Source organism: Bipolaris oryzae (assembly GCF_000523455.1).
Source record: "Bipolaris oryzae ATCC 44560 unplaced genomic scaffold scaffold_59, whole genome shotgun sequence".
Lineage (NCBI taxonomy): Eukaryota > Fungi > Ascomycota > Dothideomycetes > Pleosporales > Pleosporaceae > Bipolaris > Bipolaris oryzae.
Genome location: NW_006911335.1, coordinates 73,845 through 90,668, shown reverse-complemented (window position 1 = coordinate 90,668; position 16,824 = coordinate 73,845). Strand labels below are relative to the sequence as shown.

Below are 16,824 nucleotides of genomic sequence, written 5' to 3'. Positions count from 1 at the left end.
TCGCCCCCGTTGATGGGTATCGAGGCGTTCATTTGGTCCATGTTGAGTGGAGTTGATGCAAAATCACCGCGAGAAATTAGCGCAGAGTTTTTATGAGCGCACAAAGATTCATGCGAAGGGTACAGTGCATGCGAGTCTGCACCAATGGCAAGGCCTAACCTCCCTCCCCGCGGGTACTTGAAACATCCCACCGCGCAGAATCATGAAAATATTCAAGCAACACCAATCAGCAGCCTACCAGTTCATCAAGCTCAATCAGATGCATTGGTACACTTATTAGATAACAAAACTCACCCTGAATATCAGCAAGCAGAATTACAGCAGCCTTGATTGAATCTATAAAGAAGATTTGTACAGCATCGTGTACTATAACTACGACCTACCTCTGTCTCTCTTTCTGTCACGACAGCAATTGCCATCTTAGAGGCTTTAAGATATTCGTTGGTGTGTCTAATAGCTACTCTTATATTGTGAAGTTATGTAGTAACCTATAAGAGCTCTTCTGAAGTTGTCCGCGGTCTTCCGCGAAGTCTCAGATCAACTGCGTAGTATTTGCACTGCGCTTGGTCGATATTGTCTTTATCCGCATCGTTTGCGAAGATGAGGCTATTGACGTAGGCGATGCTTTGAATACACCGTGAAAATGAACGGTGTGTGGTGTGTATTGACCTGATGACCAAGTGGTCTGTGATCTGAGCTTGTATATATATGGAGTAGTGGGTTGATTGGTCCCTAGATGCTCTACGTAGTACGTGATTATGCAAGGTACCCTGGGCGCTTACGTCCGGTCTACCCTTCGACGAAACGGATCGTGCTGCGTTACCTCACTCGTTATGGATGCTCAATGTTTTGACTAACTACAGAACATGTAGCAATGAAGAGACACTCTAGTTGTGGAGACGACCATGCAATGTGCGCATGGCGTAAGCCTAGGGACAGGAGTCTCTCCGCTTGCTAAGGGTACTTATCACGCAAGCGGCAGCTCAAGATGATTCAGCGCAAATGGGCCTTCTACGGCATTCAAAAGTATCCACCGTCAACACGCTTCAGTATTTCGGGTTGTGCAATGATTATCGAGCCTGCATGCACACCACTTATCACACATTATAGTGTGACTAGATCTTTGGTGTTCAGACCTGACCTTAACAAGATTACACGACCGCGCCGCACCAGTGGGGCGGCGGCTAAGATGCGCAGCCACGTTCAGCTTGGTGTGCAACACCTTAATTGTCTTCAGCCTGATCGTAGGTATTCTTTCCTTCTTGTTCCCACTTCGTTACGCATTTTTTTTCGCCTCTACCACAGTCTAAACCCTCAGATACTGGCTACCTAGTCGCTGTTTTGAACCTAGTCTCCAACAACCCTGGTGCAAGTAGAGCAGTTTCGAGGACCACTCAATTAACCTCTTCTCCCTACACACAAGACGACTCTTATTTACAAAACGGGAGGAGAGCGTCGATGTACAATTGCGCTACAGTGCGCTGTAATGCAGCTGTCTAGCAGTAGTTATGTCTAGCGCTCTGGCGAAAGCCTCGCCCTTGAGGCCTGAGATACGCCTCGCTCAGGCTGTTTCAGAGTTTGAAGCCGACCTTTCACATGAGCAAAAGTCGACATTCCAAACGATCAGGTCGCAGTCGCTCTTAACAATACCCAGCCTACGTGAAGTTATGCAGCTAACGGCTGAGGTTGATCGTCACACATCGAAGAAGTTTAGCAATGCCTGTTTTGGGCCTCGGTTTACCAATTTCCTTCATGGAGTCCAGCAGTTCGCGACTCTTGGAGACATCATGGTTGGAGGATCGCAAAACTTGCTAGCATGTGGCGTGTGGTCATTGGTACGCATGTCATTGTTGGTCAGTGTCCTCTTCTCTTGCATCATTGTCGTTGTCAGTTGCTGATACGTCGCAGTCGATTGTGAACCTTTCGAACTACATCGATAAGCTGTCCTCGCTATTCATGGATGTCGGCCGTTCTGCCCCACGCTACCAAGCAATTGCCCTACTATACCCTCGGTCCTCGGAGCTACAATCAAACCTCTCTGAGTACTTCATCGTCGTAGTTGGCCTATGTCATTACCTGTTCAAGTTCGGACAAAAATCAGCTATGCAGCAATTTGCGTCCTCGCTAAGCGATGCGCACTTGAAGACCTTCCAGACAGATCTTCATAAGTGGGCAAATTCTATCAAAGAGCAGATGGGCATAAATGAAGCTCAAGAAAACTCCACTCTCAGAGCTTTGACGAGGCAAATGTTCAAGTCTACTTCCTATCAGCAGAGACTTGCAGTTAACGCGCGGGTACTCAACTTTTGCTCTACGTACGATTATCAAGTAACGTGGAAGCAAATTCGAAAGGCCGGTAATATGTCCTTCTATAGACAGCAAGCAGAGTATCGAGAGTGGAGGGATAGCTCGTATTCTAGCACACTGTTGTATGTAGGCAAATTGGGCTCGGGAAAGTCGGTATTGCTAGCCAATATCGTGGATGACCTTAGCCTCTCTGCTAAGGACCCACCCTTGGTGGCGTACTTTTTTTGCAAACATGACATTCCAGAAAGTCTCCAGGCACGGACGATCATCGGTTCTCTGGCACGACAGCTTCTACGTACTGTTCCAGACCTTGGCGTACTTGCTAAGAGTTGCGAAAACACTCACAATATAGGCGATACTGAGAAGGTGCTTGGAATGCTTCTTCAAGGCTTTCCCGCTGATAAAAGAGTGTACTTTGTGCTTGATGGCCTAGGCGAATGCGATGATGAGGAGAAAGAGACGTTAGTGCAGGCAATCAGGAAGATCCAGGTGAAGCTAAAGATGCTAGTCTGTGCTTCTTTTCGAGAAGAGGCAAACAATGGCCTGCAGTCGATTACTACCAATAATCAACTCTTGACCATTCGCGCTATCTCCATACCAGAAGACAACCCAGATATTGACGCTTTTATCGAAGCAGACCTTGAGCGTTGCCTTCGCCAAGAACGCCTAACGATTGGAGATCCAACTCTAATCTTAGAGATTCAAGACAAGCTGTCCAAAGGCTCGCAAGGAATGTTCCTTTGGGTAGCTCTTCAAATCCAGACTTTGTGCGACATGAAAACTGATCACGCTATCCGGGAAGCACTGGCAGACCTGCCGAAAGACCTCTCGGAAACATTTGCTAGGATTCTACGGAAGTCAGCACAGTCAGGAAAATCAGGAAGCTCCGATCTAGCACTCCAAAGGAAGACGCTACAGATTGTGCTTGCAGCTCGCCAGCCTTTAACAATGGACGAGTTGCGGGAAGCCCTGAGCGTTACTCCTGGAGATACAGCTTGGGATCCTTCTAAACTTCTAAATAATGTGTACTCAGCACTAGCTTGCTGTGGATGCCTGCTTACTGTTGATGAGGAGGAGCTTACTGTCCGGGTTATACATCACAGCGTCAAGCAGTACATCCTCAATACCAACTTTCCGTTTGAAGAGGCACAAAGGATGTTGGCAGACACTGTTGTCACGTACCTCGGCTACGGCGTCTTCGGGACTGAGCTATCGAGAGTGAAGTTCCATCCTATAGTAGTACAATCCGCACCATCTAAGATCGTGCAAGCTACTATTAGCTCGTCAAGCAACGCTCGTCAGCTGGCTATAAAGCTTCTCGGATCCAGACGGCAATATGAATTTGATATGAGCAAAGCTCTCGTGGAAGCGCACAGCTCCCTCAACTCCAAGCCAGAGCATGTATTCGGATTCTATACTTATGCAAAGAGCTATTGGCAGGACCATGTATTTTATGTATCTGGACACAAAGCCGGAATTTTCAACCTTTGTTCTAAGCTGATCTATAGTCGTGCGTCTGAGCTTAAGAAGGCGGACAAGGACTACTGGACACATTTCCAGTGGGCTGCCGAGAATGGGAACAGGAATGTTCTTGCGCTGTTACTACAGACTGGGAAGGCTGACATTGAGGCGAAAAACAGCGACGGATGGACGGCGCTGATGCAGGCGGCAAGAGACGGACATAGAGACACAGTCAAGGTGCTGCTTACTATTGGCAAGGCTGACGTTGAGGCAAAAGACAACGACGGATGGACGGCGCTGATGCTGGCGGCAAGACGCAAACGTAGAGATGTAGTTGAGATACTGCTTACTATTGGTAAGGCTGACGTTGACGCGAAAAACAACATCAAAGGGACGGCGCTGCTAATCGCAATGGCGTATGGGCATAGAGACGTAGTTGAGGTGCTGCTTACCGTGGGTAAGGCTGACGTTGAGGCAAGAGACAGTTGGGGGGAAACGGCGGTGATAAAGGCGGGAGGATATGGACACAGTGACATAGTTGAGGTGTTGCTTACCGTTGGCAAGGCTAACGTTGACGCGAAAAGCAAAAGCGGATCAACTGCGCTGATGATGGCGGCAGCAAATGGACATAGAGATATAGTTGACGTGCTGCTTAACGTTGGCAAGGCTGACACCGACGCCAAAGATAAGAACGGAACGACAGCACTGATGCTGGCGGTACGATATGGACATAGAGATACAGTTGACATGCTGCTTAACGTTGGCAAAGCTGACGCTGACGCCAAAGATAAGGACGGATCGACAGCACTGACGCTGGCGGCACGATATGGACGTGGAGATATAGCTGAGGTGCTACGTTTGTATACCAAACATAAGTCAAGAGCATAACTATAAGCTTTTATAGAGAAGTAGCCTTGGACTTTGGAAATTATTTAGTAAACTGGAAGAAGCATAATCCGGCCATTGAGGAAATCTGTAATGATATAACAACAGCTGGTTCAGATAACCTGCCTGAGGTTGGAGGACTACGTGCCAGCCTTACAGACATAGCACCAATGGTCCGGTGCGGTGCGAAATCCTCTAGACCCACAATAGTAGTGCCAGTCAAAGAAGTAAAGTGGACTTTGCCGCAAAATCAAGGCAGGGCACTTTAGGGTGTAAAGAAGGTTACTAAATAGAGGCTGGTCTTACTTATGATTCAAGTGAAGATGACCATGGTAGCGCTCTCGTGTGCTGGAGTCTTGTAAAATGCGTGATTAGCAGGGACAGTTGTGACGAGCCGACTGTTGGCTTATCGGCCTTCAATGGCTAGATATCAGTGAGGAGAGCCACTAAACATTGCTCAGTACAGTGGCATAGATGTCAGTTTTCATGAACAGCAAACTACGTCAGATCTGCAGGATCCACAAACGGGACGTTTGTGGCTTCCGTACTCTGGAAGCGGTATGAAACGTGCTAGACTGACCGTGCCTCTTGATACGTTCTGCTAGGCGTATATCCTGAGGAGGCTTAGAAACCGACGGTCCAGATATAGCGTTTATGCGCAGTGTAGTCATAGCACACTGCTACTTTAAGTATACTGCGGCCAAGGGCGACCCGACTTCCGCAACCGGGAAGCAACGGAGGGCCCTTAGGCCAACATGTGTTGCGCGCGTAATTCCTACCGGACATGTTTGTGCTCAATCGTCTAAATCATCGGTGCCTGCAACGTTAAACTTCTTGCGACCGCCTTCTGTAAGGCGCTGGAGCGCGACTTTGTTGGCCTGTGCCCCAACCTTCTGCTGCATCTTCTCGAGTTCCTTTTCAGGATCATCAGATTCGGCCTCAGCAAACGCAAGGACCAAACGACGACCCAACAAGTGAGTGTTTTTCAAGGCGTTCATGGCGTTGACCGCATCGCGTTTCGTAGTAAACTCTGCGAAACCGAAACCACGCGATGATGCATCGAACTTCTTGGGCACCCTCACAGACCGAAGTTGGCCGTAAGGAGCGAACAGAGCACGGACTTCCTTTTTCTGTAACTCATGTTAGCATACGCTTGGTGAATAAAAGGACCAGAAGTCTTACGCTCGCTTCGAAGGGCAAGTTCTTGATGATGATCTTGGTGCTTGCCGCCTTCTTTGCTGCATCTTCGTTACGACGCTCTTCAGCAGCATCCGCGCCACGGTGGGAAGCCTTGATTTGTAGCTTGTGCCCCTCCAGGTCATATCCGTCCATCGCCCGAAGAGCCGCCGTCGCAGTCTCAGGGCTATTGAACTCAACGAAACCAAAACCCATCGATAGCACGCCGCGCTTAGGATCGACCTTCGTCTTGACCTTGGCGCTACGGAAGCCAGAGAGAGGTTTGAATGCTTCGGTAAGGCGCTCCGTTGATGTGGAAAAGTTGAGGTTTCGCACATACAGGGTAGCAGTGTTTGTTGCATCCGGTTCTGGAATGTCCACCAGCAAATCGGTGGCGCTGAGCTTTGTACCAGGCTGCGTTGAAGTTGATGCTGAGGCTGATGGGGTGGTTTGTAAAAAATTTGTCGCTACACCTTCCTTGAACAAATCCTTTGGTGCCTTCTCGAGGTACAAAATCGAGTCTTTCAGCTTTCGGTATGATAGGGACATGAACGCAGACTTTGCTTGCGCAACGTTGGCGAATTCGACTATTGCCGTCATACCTGTTGGTGGCATCAAGAACTTGTTCACAGTGCCGTGCTCTTCGAACAGTTTACGGAGCTCATCAGCCGTCACACCGTGAGGAATGTTCTTCACGAGGATAGCAAGATCCCCCTTTGCACTCCTTTGAAAAGCTTCAAGGTCAACGCCGTGTTGTGCAAAATATGACTTCGTCTCCTGGATGATATGGGTCTCGGCATGTGCCTGCTTAACCGCTGCATCTGAAGACGTAGGGTCGAGCAGCTCAGCTTTGCTAATACCCATGCGATCCGCAACAGTAGACATGACCGCATCAGCCTAGATGTATGTGAGCATGTTTCTTATAGACACAATGGAGTGAACTGACATTCATGTAGAGAGAGTTCCAGTTGAACACTGCCTTGGCGGCACTCTGCTTTCTCCTGATTTCTTTCTGTTTCTTTAAAGGCAGCTTAGATATCTCGTATTCATCTAGCTTGGTATCCTTCTTTGCTTTGGCAGAAATGATATGAAGAAGGCGGCCCTGAAAGATGGTGTTATCATTGTCAAGATATGCTTCGACTGCATCGCTCGGGTTTTGAAACTGAATGAATGCGAAGCCTTTGCCTTTGCCATCGGCCTTCTTCAAGGGTACATGAACCTACAATGGTCAGCAAAGATACTTTAACGTAGTCTGAAGAATGGATGAACAAGTTTCCCTGCTATCAGAAAGAAAGTACATCTACTAAAATGCTTTCGAGAGATCACCTCAAATGCCGAAGCATCAGTTGTCCCTATCTCGACGATCATCATTGCAGGGGGTCCAGAGTGGAAAAGAAAAAATGGCTACTTACTTCTTCGAGAGCTCCGTGTTTGGAGAACTGCTCTCGGATCTCATCTTCTGTCACTTCGTAATGTAGATTTCGAAGGTACAGACGACCAGTCTCACGGATCTTGTCTTCTTCGTCAGGCGTAGCGCTCTCTGACTGTTCCACTGTTGGCTGTGGGGGCTCTGGCTGCGCCTCCACTACCTCGGCTGAGTCTTCTGCAGTTCTGGGAGGCTGTGGTGCTGGCGCTTGGGAAGCTGGTACGTTTGCCGCAGGTACTTCGTCATCTTCGACTAGTTCCAAGACTCTGTTTGTCCTCGAACGTAGCCAATCCATGTCCGAAACAGGCCCCTGCTCAGCAGCTGGCGCTTCCTGTACATCTTCCATCGCTTCACCAGTATCCACCACTGCATCTATAGAATCCTTTGCAGGCTCCTCAGTAGAAGATGGTTGTACTGGGGCAGACGTGGCTGTAGGTTCCACCGCAACCTTGGGCTTCTTCGAAATGACTTGATATTCGTCATCGCTCTCCTCTTCTGGCACAGTAATCTTTGGAACAGCGGTGTCCTCAGCAGCATTTGCTTCATCTACATGGCTCTCGCCATTTGCCCAGATCTTCGTCTTTGAAGGCGGCTGGTAGACCTCGAGAAACTCCTTGAGCTTGGGATCCTGTTCAGCCTCGTCCCGTTTGCGCTTGAGTTCGTTTTCTTGCCGCGGCGGCGGTTTATACTCGTCATTGGAGGCGGCGCTCTTCTCCAGCTTCTGCTGTCGTCGCGACTTTGGTAGTTCCTTGTCGGCGATCTGTACCAATTAGCCCCGCTTGTCGCCTCCGTTAGGATAAGAATGTGCTTACCGGGCGCGCAATCTCAACATAGATCTTTGTGAGTTTGATAAAGGTCTTGTTGAAGTACTTGACTGCCTTGGCAGCGTCTTCTGGCGTCTTGTAGCCTACGTAGCCTATCCGTCGATGCGGAAAGAACTTGACGTCTGTGATAGGGAATTTGGCAAAGTGCTTGCGCACATCATCTTCGGTGAACTTGGGAGGCAAGCCGCGGACGAAGATGCGTGAAGACTCCATGCTACCGAAGTCTTTGTACGCTTCGGCCTGTTCGAAGCCTGGTGTGCTGGAAGCGGATGCAACGAATGTTAGTTAAAAGTTCGCGTCCAGAAAAAAAAAGTCTTAATGCTCAGTTATGCGCTAGCGCACTAGCGCGCATGTGGGAGCTCGGGCCAACGGCTTATGGCTGCGCGAGCGCCTACTCAAACACTAACACACGCCTTGCAACTGCAACCTAAACATAGCCTCACTCTCCGCCATTATAAGACCGCACCTCTATCCGGACAATCAATACCTTAACTTGTACTTGTGTAATAACTTGAACCAGCACCATGGCAAGCGAAAAGTCAGATACCCAGAAGCAGGATGGTAAGGCCCCTTTTGTTTATGCCGGGTAGTTTTGCCAAAGCACAAACTGATATCATTGGCAGCCCAGATTAAGTCGGCAGACATGGTACGGAACATCCGGGATTATTCTCTAGGGCTCTCCTAACATGTGTGTAACAGAGCGAAGAGATGCAGCAAGAGGCCATTGAAGTCGGTGAGTTGTCTCCACACTGCGTGAGGCCGACAGAACAGCTGACATTAGGCAGCACAGTCGGCAATGGAACAGTTCACTATTGAGAAGGTGGGCCGCACTACCCACCCAACCCGGGGTCACGGCAGGGCCTTAAACTAACATCTGGTGTGCAGGACATTGCCCAGTACATCAAGAAGGAGGTGAGAAACATGACTCTCGATGACTGTGATAAGCGCCCGCTAACGCCCAGGTAGTTCGACAGCAGGAAGGGTGCTACATGGCACTGCATCGTAGGCCGTAACTTCGGGAGCTTCGTTACTCACGGTAAGTTTTCTTTTCGACCTTGTCATGACCAGTATCAGCTGACTTGCATCAGAGACGAAGCACTTCATCTACTTCTACCTCGGTCACTGCGCAATCTTGCTCTTCAAGACACAGTAGATGCATTATCCCGGAGCGGGGTCCATCATCTATCTACGAGCCATGTCATCTCTGATTACGAAAGAATGCCTCATGGTCCCGGGGTGAAGAAGGCCGTTTCGTTCCAAGCAGTGGCTTAGAGTGGTGCTTGACCGGTCTTCGCTGTACGTGTAAGAAGACTGTATATCTTTCTCAGCATGTAGCTATTGTCTTTGCAACCGGACTCGGGGGCTTTCTGCGATTCAATGGCGTCCTACCACCTAGACACGATGAGATTACCGCATCCCAATCCTACGACTGCGACGAGTCTCCTTCTTTGCATCTTGATGACTCTGGAGGTCAACATAGTAGTATCATAATTAAATGATTGTGCTCTTATTCTCATGTGTTAACTACGGCATGGAATGTGAAATGTGATCACGTGATTAGCAACTGCTTTCAGACATGATCACGCATCCTCAGGATGTAAGAACATTTAAGAACAAAGCCCAAGTCTCGGAATCTGTGACTTGCGTGTATACTAGTAAAGGGCGTACCAAATTTACATGTGCAAGTAATGTGATCCAACATAAATTCGGTACAGGTCATCCTGCATTTCCCCAGATACCCAGTGGCGCGGCGAGCTTGGCCGCTAGTACCGGTAGAGAAAACGTCCGCCAAGTGTGGCTGAGTAACCTGAGATGACGCAGACCAGCTCGGCGCCAATACCTCCACGAATCCGTTGACCAGAGCCACAACATCACCCGACGTCTCATCACCTCACTTTTGACCTCCAAATAACCTGCAACATACTCTTCATCAGTCTTCACAGTACCGTTAACTTCTCCAACGCGTAACGAAATTTCAATCTAAGAGAACCAACGCGCTTTCCGTAACCGCCTGTTCGAAGCGCGAAGCGCATCACATTGAATTGAACCGACTCGACTCCACGAGGAACACCACATCGCCTCATAAACAACGCGAAAGCGTCTACACAACCTACACCCAGAAAGAGCTCCTCCAGCGCCCCCCCCCCATAACCCTCAACAATGTTCTTCTTCTTCACCTGCGGAACACACAGTATGTCTTTCCATACATCTCGCCACGCATTCCCCCTTCCCCTCCCCCTAATGCATTATCACCATATGCAACGCTTCATCAATCCCACTTAACTAACACCAAGCCCCACAGCCTTCACCTCTCAACTCAAAGGCGCAGAGCATGTCCAAGTACAATGCCAAAACTGCGGCAACTATCGGACGGCTGTGATGAAGCGCTGGGAGTGGTTTACGTTTTGCTTCATACCCGTTATCCCGTTTTCACTGAAACCGTACAAGGAGCTCGGCTGCAGTACTTGCCACTTTTGGCAGGATATCAATTATCGCCCGGATGTGCTGCAGCAGATGAGCCAGGGCCCGCCGCCGCCGCAGGGGCCGCAGCAGTATAAGTAAAGGGAAGGTGTGAAGGTGTGTGTGAGAGTTGAGAAGGTTGGGGGGTGGTTACGTCGAATTGTGGAATATGCAGAGTAACGCATGATACCAGTTGGAAGTGTGTGGATGAAAGAAACAAGGGAGAGAAAGCACCGTTACGATATCCCAAGGTTATTCTTTGGAATGTTTTTGAATTCCGGGACGGCGGGGGCGTTTAGCGTTATGTTTGTACATCCTGATACCATGGATGTTTTTCTTGTCATGTCTTCTTCTTTTTTTGTTGTTGTTACGAAACACACCTGGATAATACCATCATCTTTCGTTTTGCACTCTCAAGAAATATGTGTCAAGTTCTTTTCTCTCTACTCAAACTTTCTTTTTTTACTCAAGTATGCAGTTCACTTAAACAATGTACAAAGTCTCGTCTTCATCCAAGGGAAGATTGGATGCATCGAGATGCACATCTCGCGCCTTCACCCTCAAGTATCCAAACCGCTCGTACGTAGCCCGGCCACCTTCCTCCGTTGTCTTTCGCAGCAGCAAACAATGAAACTCGGACAAGTTAGAGTCTTGTGAGTAATACTGCGCCATAACGACCGTCTTGACACACGTCTCTGAGCCCAGCATCTTGCTATGCGGCCTCGTCGGGTCGAAATCCGGTACTTTGCAATCGAGAACAACAGTGGCATCAGCGCCATGTTGGCTCCAAGCACGTTTACCTAGATCAACCCACAACACACTGTCTGTCTGTGTATACGTGAGAGGCAGCCATAGCTCTTGTGCTGCCTTGGAGAAACAGCGAGCACTCAGCGTGAGACTGGCAGATGTTATTTCTCCAAAGGCGTCAGCGTCAGCTAGCTGTATCTCTGCGGCGATACACGTAGCGAGGGTGCGGAAAAACATGTCGTTGACCCGGTTGTCCCAGTATACGTTACCTACAACAGAGGCCCAGGACCAGGACGGCGCACGCCATGTTTGTGGCCGCTTGTAGTCTCCCCTATAACGTATCCACAGCAAATCTGATATGACTGTGTCTTCCCACAGACCAGCAAGATAGCGGGATTTGGTGTACGTAGAGAACATCTTGCTTATACCTTGCAAGGCGGGGAAAATATCCTTTTCATACGTAAGGCGTTGGTTAGTGTATTGGTCGACGATCTGGTGCCATGCTTTCGGGATATTCTTGTGGTTGCCATCATTGGGAACATGCAGCTCGCCGTTGAGCCAGAAAAGACTACATATATTTGAGAGTGGGGCAAAGGGGGGTGGAATGGAGCACTCGCAATCATTCTCGGTCTTGCAATCCCAGACAAGCTCTTCGTGCGTGAAATACAGGATTCGTGGAGAAAGCAGTCGTTCTTGCAATGTCCATCCGCGAGGTAGCAAGGGTGCTTTGCCTTCGACCCAGCTGGCGTTCTTTATTCTTGGCCGGATGCAGAGGTCTAACCTTGACCCATTTTCGTCCGGGTATGGAAGGCGGAAGAGAGGACGTTCGGCGCTGTGACGGAAACAGCCACCTGATGCATCTCGAGACGCTGCAGCAGCGAGTGTAATGTACGCCCCTGAATATATTTGAGCCATTTTGCTTCCTTCGTGGCGCCAGTCATCGACATCATCTTGAATAATGCACAGTGAGTCGATCCAGAGATACTTTAAGCCAAGGCGATGGGCAAAGGACACAGTATGCCGGAATGTGAGAGGGAGCTGGCCCCACTTGATTTGTTGCTTGTGGAGCGACAGATTAGATGTAGTCGTCCTGATGATACGTTTCTTGCCCCAGCAGTGACTTAGACAGGCATAGGGCTCTATCTCTCCGTTACTTTCATGAAGTCTAATATCTTGTAGTCCTTGGATGAGGATAACACGAGATGGCAGAGGTGGATTAGTGCGCCTGCATGATTCATGTGTTTCGTCACAAGCCCGTAGCCAGGACAGGGTGCGGCCAATGGCATGACCGGATCCGGAGTATGATGCGACTTCAAGTTCTGGGGGAAAGTACGGTATATTCCAAGGATTTCGTTGCACTGAAGAAATTAGCATCCGCCACCACGCTATGACTACGTTTGGGCGTACTGCACGGAAAGTACACATCATAACCATATCCCCAATCCGATGTAGCTAGGATTCGTGAACGCTCCATTTTGAACCGCATACTTCCAATGGGAGTCGACTCTTCAGGAGACTCTATTGTATATTCGATCAAAGTTGCAATGGCACACAAAACCATGCAGCCAGCACAGCCTCCTTCAGCAGACGACGACCACTCGTCGATCTGAAACTCTACGCCTTCGGTCGGCCACACAAAGTTGTTGCACAACGTGCATTTTTTTGCCTTTGCATATGCATTTTTGATCTTCTGTCTACGCGGCCCGTCTTTTATATTGCTATCGGCGGCCCACCACTGGGGTGGTCTCCACAGAGGTGGTCTCCACGGAGGCAGGAGTGGATCCCAAGACGACATTGTGTTACTGATCAAGTGGGGATTCACTCGCCTTGATTGTACAGAAATAGAAACGAACAGCGAGTGGATTGATGCAAATACTCTAGGAAACTGATAAGGACGGACACAGGATCATTTCGAGTCGCTGGGCAAGTACGTGACTGAAGAAAGAGAAGGTGGGGCATTGAGAATGTGATATTGAAAATTGGGGGCCAAAATCCAGGTGCGGTGAGGCGGAGAAATGTCTTACTCAAAGAACGGCCGAGCCATAGATGTCCTGTATTAGAGGGGAGATGGTTCGTATTGGCAATGAGGAGCATGCCAGGTATTAGCCTTGCGAGGCATGTCGGTCTGTAGTTTTGGAGGCCACTGACATCAGCGCGACGTGCATTGCGCCGGGCGTGTAGTCAAGTCAATGGATTACATATTCGCAACCTTCCAAGAACTGGAACTGCAATGAAGGAGGATGCATAGGTTTGCAAGCCACCAAGAATAGATAGAGTAGTAGGATAGGATGCGTGTTTGTGAGGTGAGGGTTGAGGTTACGGCGCACCATCGGAAAGATAGCAATGGTTGTGGCACGTGCGCCTGCTTTCTCCGTGAGGGGCCCGCGGCAGTGACTACCGTGGAGGAGTCGAAGTGGTTATCGGCTACAAGGTCAAGCTTGGGTGCAGAGACATTTTGGCCCAATTTGAAATAAAGCGTCTCCGGTCTTGAGAGAGGCGCTCGGCCCCGTCGCGCAGGATGGCGCCGGCAGTGCCGGCAGTGCCGAGGGGCCCCGTTGGGCGGGGACCCGAAGACGAGTGGCAGAAAGTCGATGGCCGTTGCAGTGGGGGATGGATATAGAGCAATTGAGATATAAAGACTCAAGGGTTGTAAACAGGATACAAGGACAGCATTCAAGTGCAGTATTGAAATCCTCATCACCAAGTAATTGAACCAAAGTCCACAAGTCATCATGTTTGAAAAGAAGGAACTCCAGCCTACGTTTGAGGGTATGTCATGTGTGCAGTAAAGTGACTCTCTCTGGTGGGCACGGCTAACTGGGAGCAGAGGTCATGGGCTGTCAATCGGCATGCTACGAATGGGCAGACAGCTACGACAGCAAGGACTGGGAGCGTCTGCGCAAGTGCGTTGCTCCGACTCTGAAGATTGACTACCGGTCCTTCTTGGACAAGATATGGGAGGCGATGCCAGCGGATGAGTTTGTGGCCATGGCCTCTGACCCTGCGGTGCTCGGCAACCCCCTCCTCAAGACACAGCACTTCATCGGCGGAACACGGTGGGAGAAGACGGCCGAGGATGAGATTACGGGATACCACCAGCTGCGAGTGCCTCACCAGCGATACACGGATGAGTCACGGGCGACGGTGGCAGTCAAGGGCCACGCCCACAGCTTCAACACGCACTGGTACAAGAAGATTGACGGCGAGTGGAAGTTTGCCGGGCTGAACCCGGACATTAGGTGGTACGAGTATGACTTTGACAAGGTGTTTGCAGAGGGCCGCGAGCAGCTGGGCGAGGCCAAGGCTGCTGCTGGCATCCCGGAGACGGCGCCTGGCCAGGCTGTGTAGATGGGCGAGGGGTGTGTGGTCTGGGGTGCATAGGTACATACATCGATACATGCGTACATAGGTACAGATGTAATGGCGAGCGCCATGGGAGACGTGTGGATACAATGCGAATCATGATGAAATGCAATGGATGGCTCCTTCCTGAGCTGATGGGCGCATACATGGCATGCATGGATACGAAATGCTAATGTGTACTAGGTGCATGTGTATGTGTATGTACTAAGTGTGTTGTGTAGACAAGGAAGGAAGGAAGGGGGGAGGAGGGGGTGCGGGATCCTTGGGCCAAGGCCAGGTCCCCTGCTGGTGAGGTTGCTGGATACAGACATGGGCGGAGCAATAGACGTAAGTATACGTATACGTACGCACGCTTGTGGAATGGATGGGCTGGATGGGTCCACTGGCCCAGGGAGAGGGCGGCTGTGCCATGTCTCTGTCAGCTTGGGTGGGAGAGAGGTGCAGCTGCTAGCCCCGGTGAGCGGTGAGGGGCGTCGGCCATTTGGTGCAGAGGGACGGCACTTTGCTTTGCTTTGGGCTGGGCTGGGCTGGGCCGAGGAGGGGAAGGGAGGAGGAGGAGTAATGAGCATGTATGTAGTATGTAAGTACGTGTAAGTAATAACTAACTAAGTCGGTCGGTTAGTTAGCAGTAGTCGTGTGTATCCACATGACATATGCACATGTGCATGCTCTACAGTACACACAGCCGGACGAGTGCAGTGCAGTGCAGTGCACAGCACAGCGCAGCGCAGCGCCGCGCCCCGCACTGTCGGCCATGTCTGTCCCATGGCGCTGCGCGTCATTGAGCAGTGGCAGCGGTGCAGCGGCGCAGCGGCCAGGGGTGGGCCCAACGACCAGCTCAGCTAAAGTCAGCAGTTGACGCACAGGAGATCGTTAATTCCGGCCTTGCCTGGGCGTGCAATGGCGTGGCAGCCAATCTGCGGCCTGGTAGAGGGCGTTGCAGCCGCGAAGGGCCACCAAGAGCCCCCAAGGGCCGCCATCCTTGTATCGATCTCCAAAGCTTGTGTCTGCCCGATCGAGCAAATCGTGGCGCCATCCTCTGTCCTCACGCCAACGCCCCCAGGTTCGTCTCTGCGCGTCGCTACCGAGCGCCGTAAACTTAGCGGATTCGCTCGGCAGCACATCATCTGCGCTCTCTGCTCTTTTACCCCACCCACCTTTCTTCTCACACACATCTTTCCCCCCCCCCCTCCCCGACTCTCGTCGCCGTCTTCTTCTCTGCTTCCCTTGCGTTCTGGTGTTTGGATTCGACCTGTTTCTCCCCTCCGCCTCTGTCCCCGGTGTCCTTGAGTCTTTGCCGCAGGTAAGCCCATCGCCCAACCAGCACAATTTTCATCTCTCGCCTTGGCGCGCCTCCGCCCAAACTGTGCCTGCTGCATATCGACAATGCACGCAGAATTGTCCACACGCAATTGCCAGCACTGCGCTGTGTGTGCGCATCGAGCCCGCTGACGTCGTCGGCCTGCACGGACTCGTTCGCATCGCAAACCAGTCCGCTGCCCGCTGAAGGCCCAGCTGCGAGCGCAATTGCCTCATCGCCCTCGTTGTTGTCGTCGTCGTCGTCGTCGTCGCCCCCCCTCCCCCCCGCTGCCGCCGTTGGGGTCGCAGTAGTGGTCGTGGTGTCGTGACCCAACCAACAAGACGAGCCTCATGCCCGCCCCCGCCCCCCCATGTCATCCATCCATCGCGTCGGGCCATCCTGCACACACGGTACTGACTGGCCCGCACAGATTGCAATTCGAGCCTCCTCACGGTCACTCATTCACTGCCGTCACCCGCACAGTCCTTGGTGCTCAATCCCGAGTTACTGTCGCCGCTTGTTCCGAGTGTGTCTCTTAGCTTACTAGGCTCCTTCCTTGGCCGAGCTGCCTTTGCGCCTGAGCCCGACGTCAGCGCCCACTTCACACCTTCACAGGCTACGTTTCCCTTGCTGCGACATTAGGAGCATCGTTCCCAGTGGTGAGTCTGTGTGTGCGCGCCTAGGGCCCTTTGCCCAACACACCCGACCCTGCCCTGCCCTGCCCTGCCCTGCCTTGCCCTGCACTCACCTCGCTCCCGCTGCCTGGCTTACTTACCCGCCCATTCACCGACGCTAACCATTGCTTTTCGCGCGCAGACATATAAACGACTCGTACACTTCTCAATCATAATTAGAGCGCCTTACCCTTACTCCCC

General features: G+C 51.0%; 8 protein-coding genes across 8 annotated transcripts; 5 read left to right on the top strand and 3 right to left on the bottom strand.

Moving 5' to 3' along the window:
* Nucleotides 1-1,508: 1,508 nt before the first annotated feature.
* On the top strand, nt 1,509-4,077 carry COCMIDRAFT_94583 (uncharacterized protein; the record flags this gene model as incomplete). Its single annotated transcript, XM_007689501.1, has 2 exons — nt 1,509-1,853; nt 1,909-4,077. Coding segments are annotated over 2 exons (2,514 nt in total), but the record flags the coding sequence as incomplete, so codon positions are not given.
* Nucleotides 4,078-4,365: 288 nt separating this feature from the next.
* On the top strand, nt 4,366-4,623 carry COCMIDRAFT_55308 (uncharacterized protein; the record flags this gene model as incomplete). The annotated part of the gene is made up of 1 exon (XM_007689500.1): nt 4,366-4,623. A coding segment is annotated over one exon (258 nt), but the record flags the coding sequence as incomplete, so codon positions are not given.
* An 824-nt stretch (nt 4,624-5,447) lies between these two features.
* On the bottom strand, nt 5,448-8,292 carry COCMIDRAFT_94564 (uncharacterized protein; the record flags this gene model as incomplete). Its single annotated transcript, XM_007689499.1, has 5 exons — nt 5,448-5,783; nt 5,836-6,726; nt 6,776-7,048; nt 7,242-8,003; nt 8,068-8,292. The coding sequence occupies 5 exons, from the start codon at nt 8,290-8,292 to the stop codon at nt 5,448-5,450; spliced, it is 2,487 nt and encodes an 828-aa protein (XP_007687689.1).
* A 311-nt stretch (nt 8,293-8,603) lies between these two features.
* COCMIDRAFT_94569 (uncharacterized protein) lies at nt 8,604-9,232 on the top strand (the record flags this gene model as incomplete). The annotated part of the gene is made up of 7 exons (XM_007689498.1): nt 8,604-8,640; nt 8,703-8,725; nt 8,779-8,812; nt 8,865-8,899; nt 8,965-8,991; nt 9,046-9,115; nt 9,168-9,232. The coding sequence occupies 7 exons, from the start codon at nt 8,604-8,606 to the stop codon at nt 9,230-9,232; spliced, it is 291 nt and encodes a 96-aa protein (XP_007687688.1).
* Nucleotides 9,233-10,239: 1,007 nt separating this feature from the next.
* COCMIDRAFT_47977 (uncharacterized protein) lies at nt 10,240-10,605 on the top strand (the record flags this gene model as incomplete). The annotated part of the gene is made up of 2 exons (XM_007689497.1): nt 10,240-10,270; nt 10,382-10,605. Coding segments are annotated over 2 exons (255 nt in total), but the record flags the coding sequence as incomplete, so codon positions are not given.
* A 417-nt stretch (nt 10,606-11,022) lies between these two features.
* On the bottom strand, nt 11,023-12,510 carry COCMIDRAFT_46877 (uncharacterized protein; the record flags this gene model as incomplete). The annotated part of the gene is made up of 1 exon (XM_007689496.2): nt 11,023-12,510. A coding segment is annotated over one exon (1,488 nt), but the record flags the coding sequence as incomplete, so codon positions are not given.
* Nucleotides 12,511-14,018: 1,508 nt separating this feature from the next.
* Nucleotides 14,019-14,634, top strand: COCMIDRAFT_94596 (uncharacterized protein; the record flags this gene model as incomplete). The annotated part of the gene is made up of 2 exons (XM_007689495.1): nt 14,019-14,055; nt 14,111-14,634. The coding sequence occupies 2 exons, from the start codon at nt 14,019-14,021 to the stop codon at nt 14,632-14,634; spliced, it is 561 nt and encodes a 186-aa protein (XP_007687685.1).
* An 863-nt stretch (nt 14,635-15,497) lies between these two features.
* Nucleotides 15,498-16,797, bottom strand: COCMIDRAFT_36507 (uncharacterized protein; the record flags this gene model as incomplete). The annotated part of the gene is made up of 5 exons (XM_007689480.1): nt 15,498-15,566; nt 15,607-15,810; nt 15,848-15,941; nt 16,122-16,236; nt 16,725-16,797. The coding sequence occupies 5 exons, from the start codon at nt 16,795-16,797 to the stop codon at nt 15,498-15,500; spliced, it is 555 nt and encodes a 184-aa protein (XP_007687670.1).
* Nucleotides 16,798-16,824: the final 27 nt, after the last annotated feature.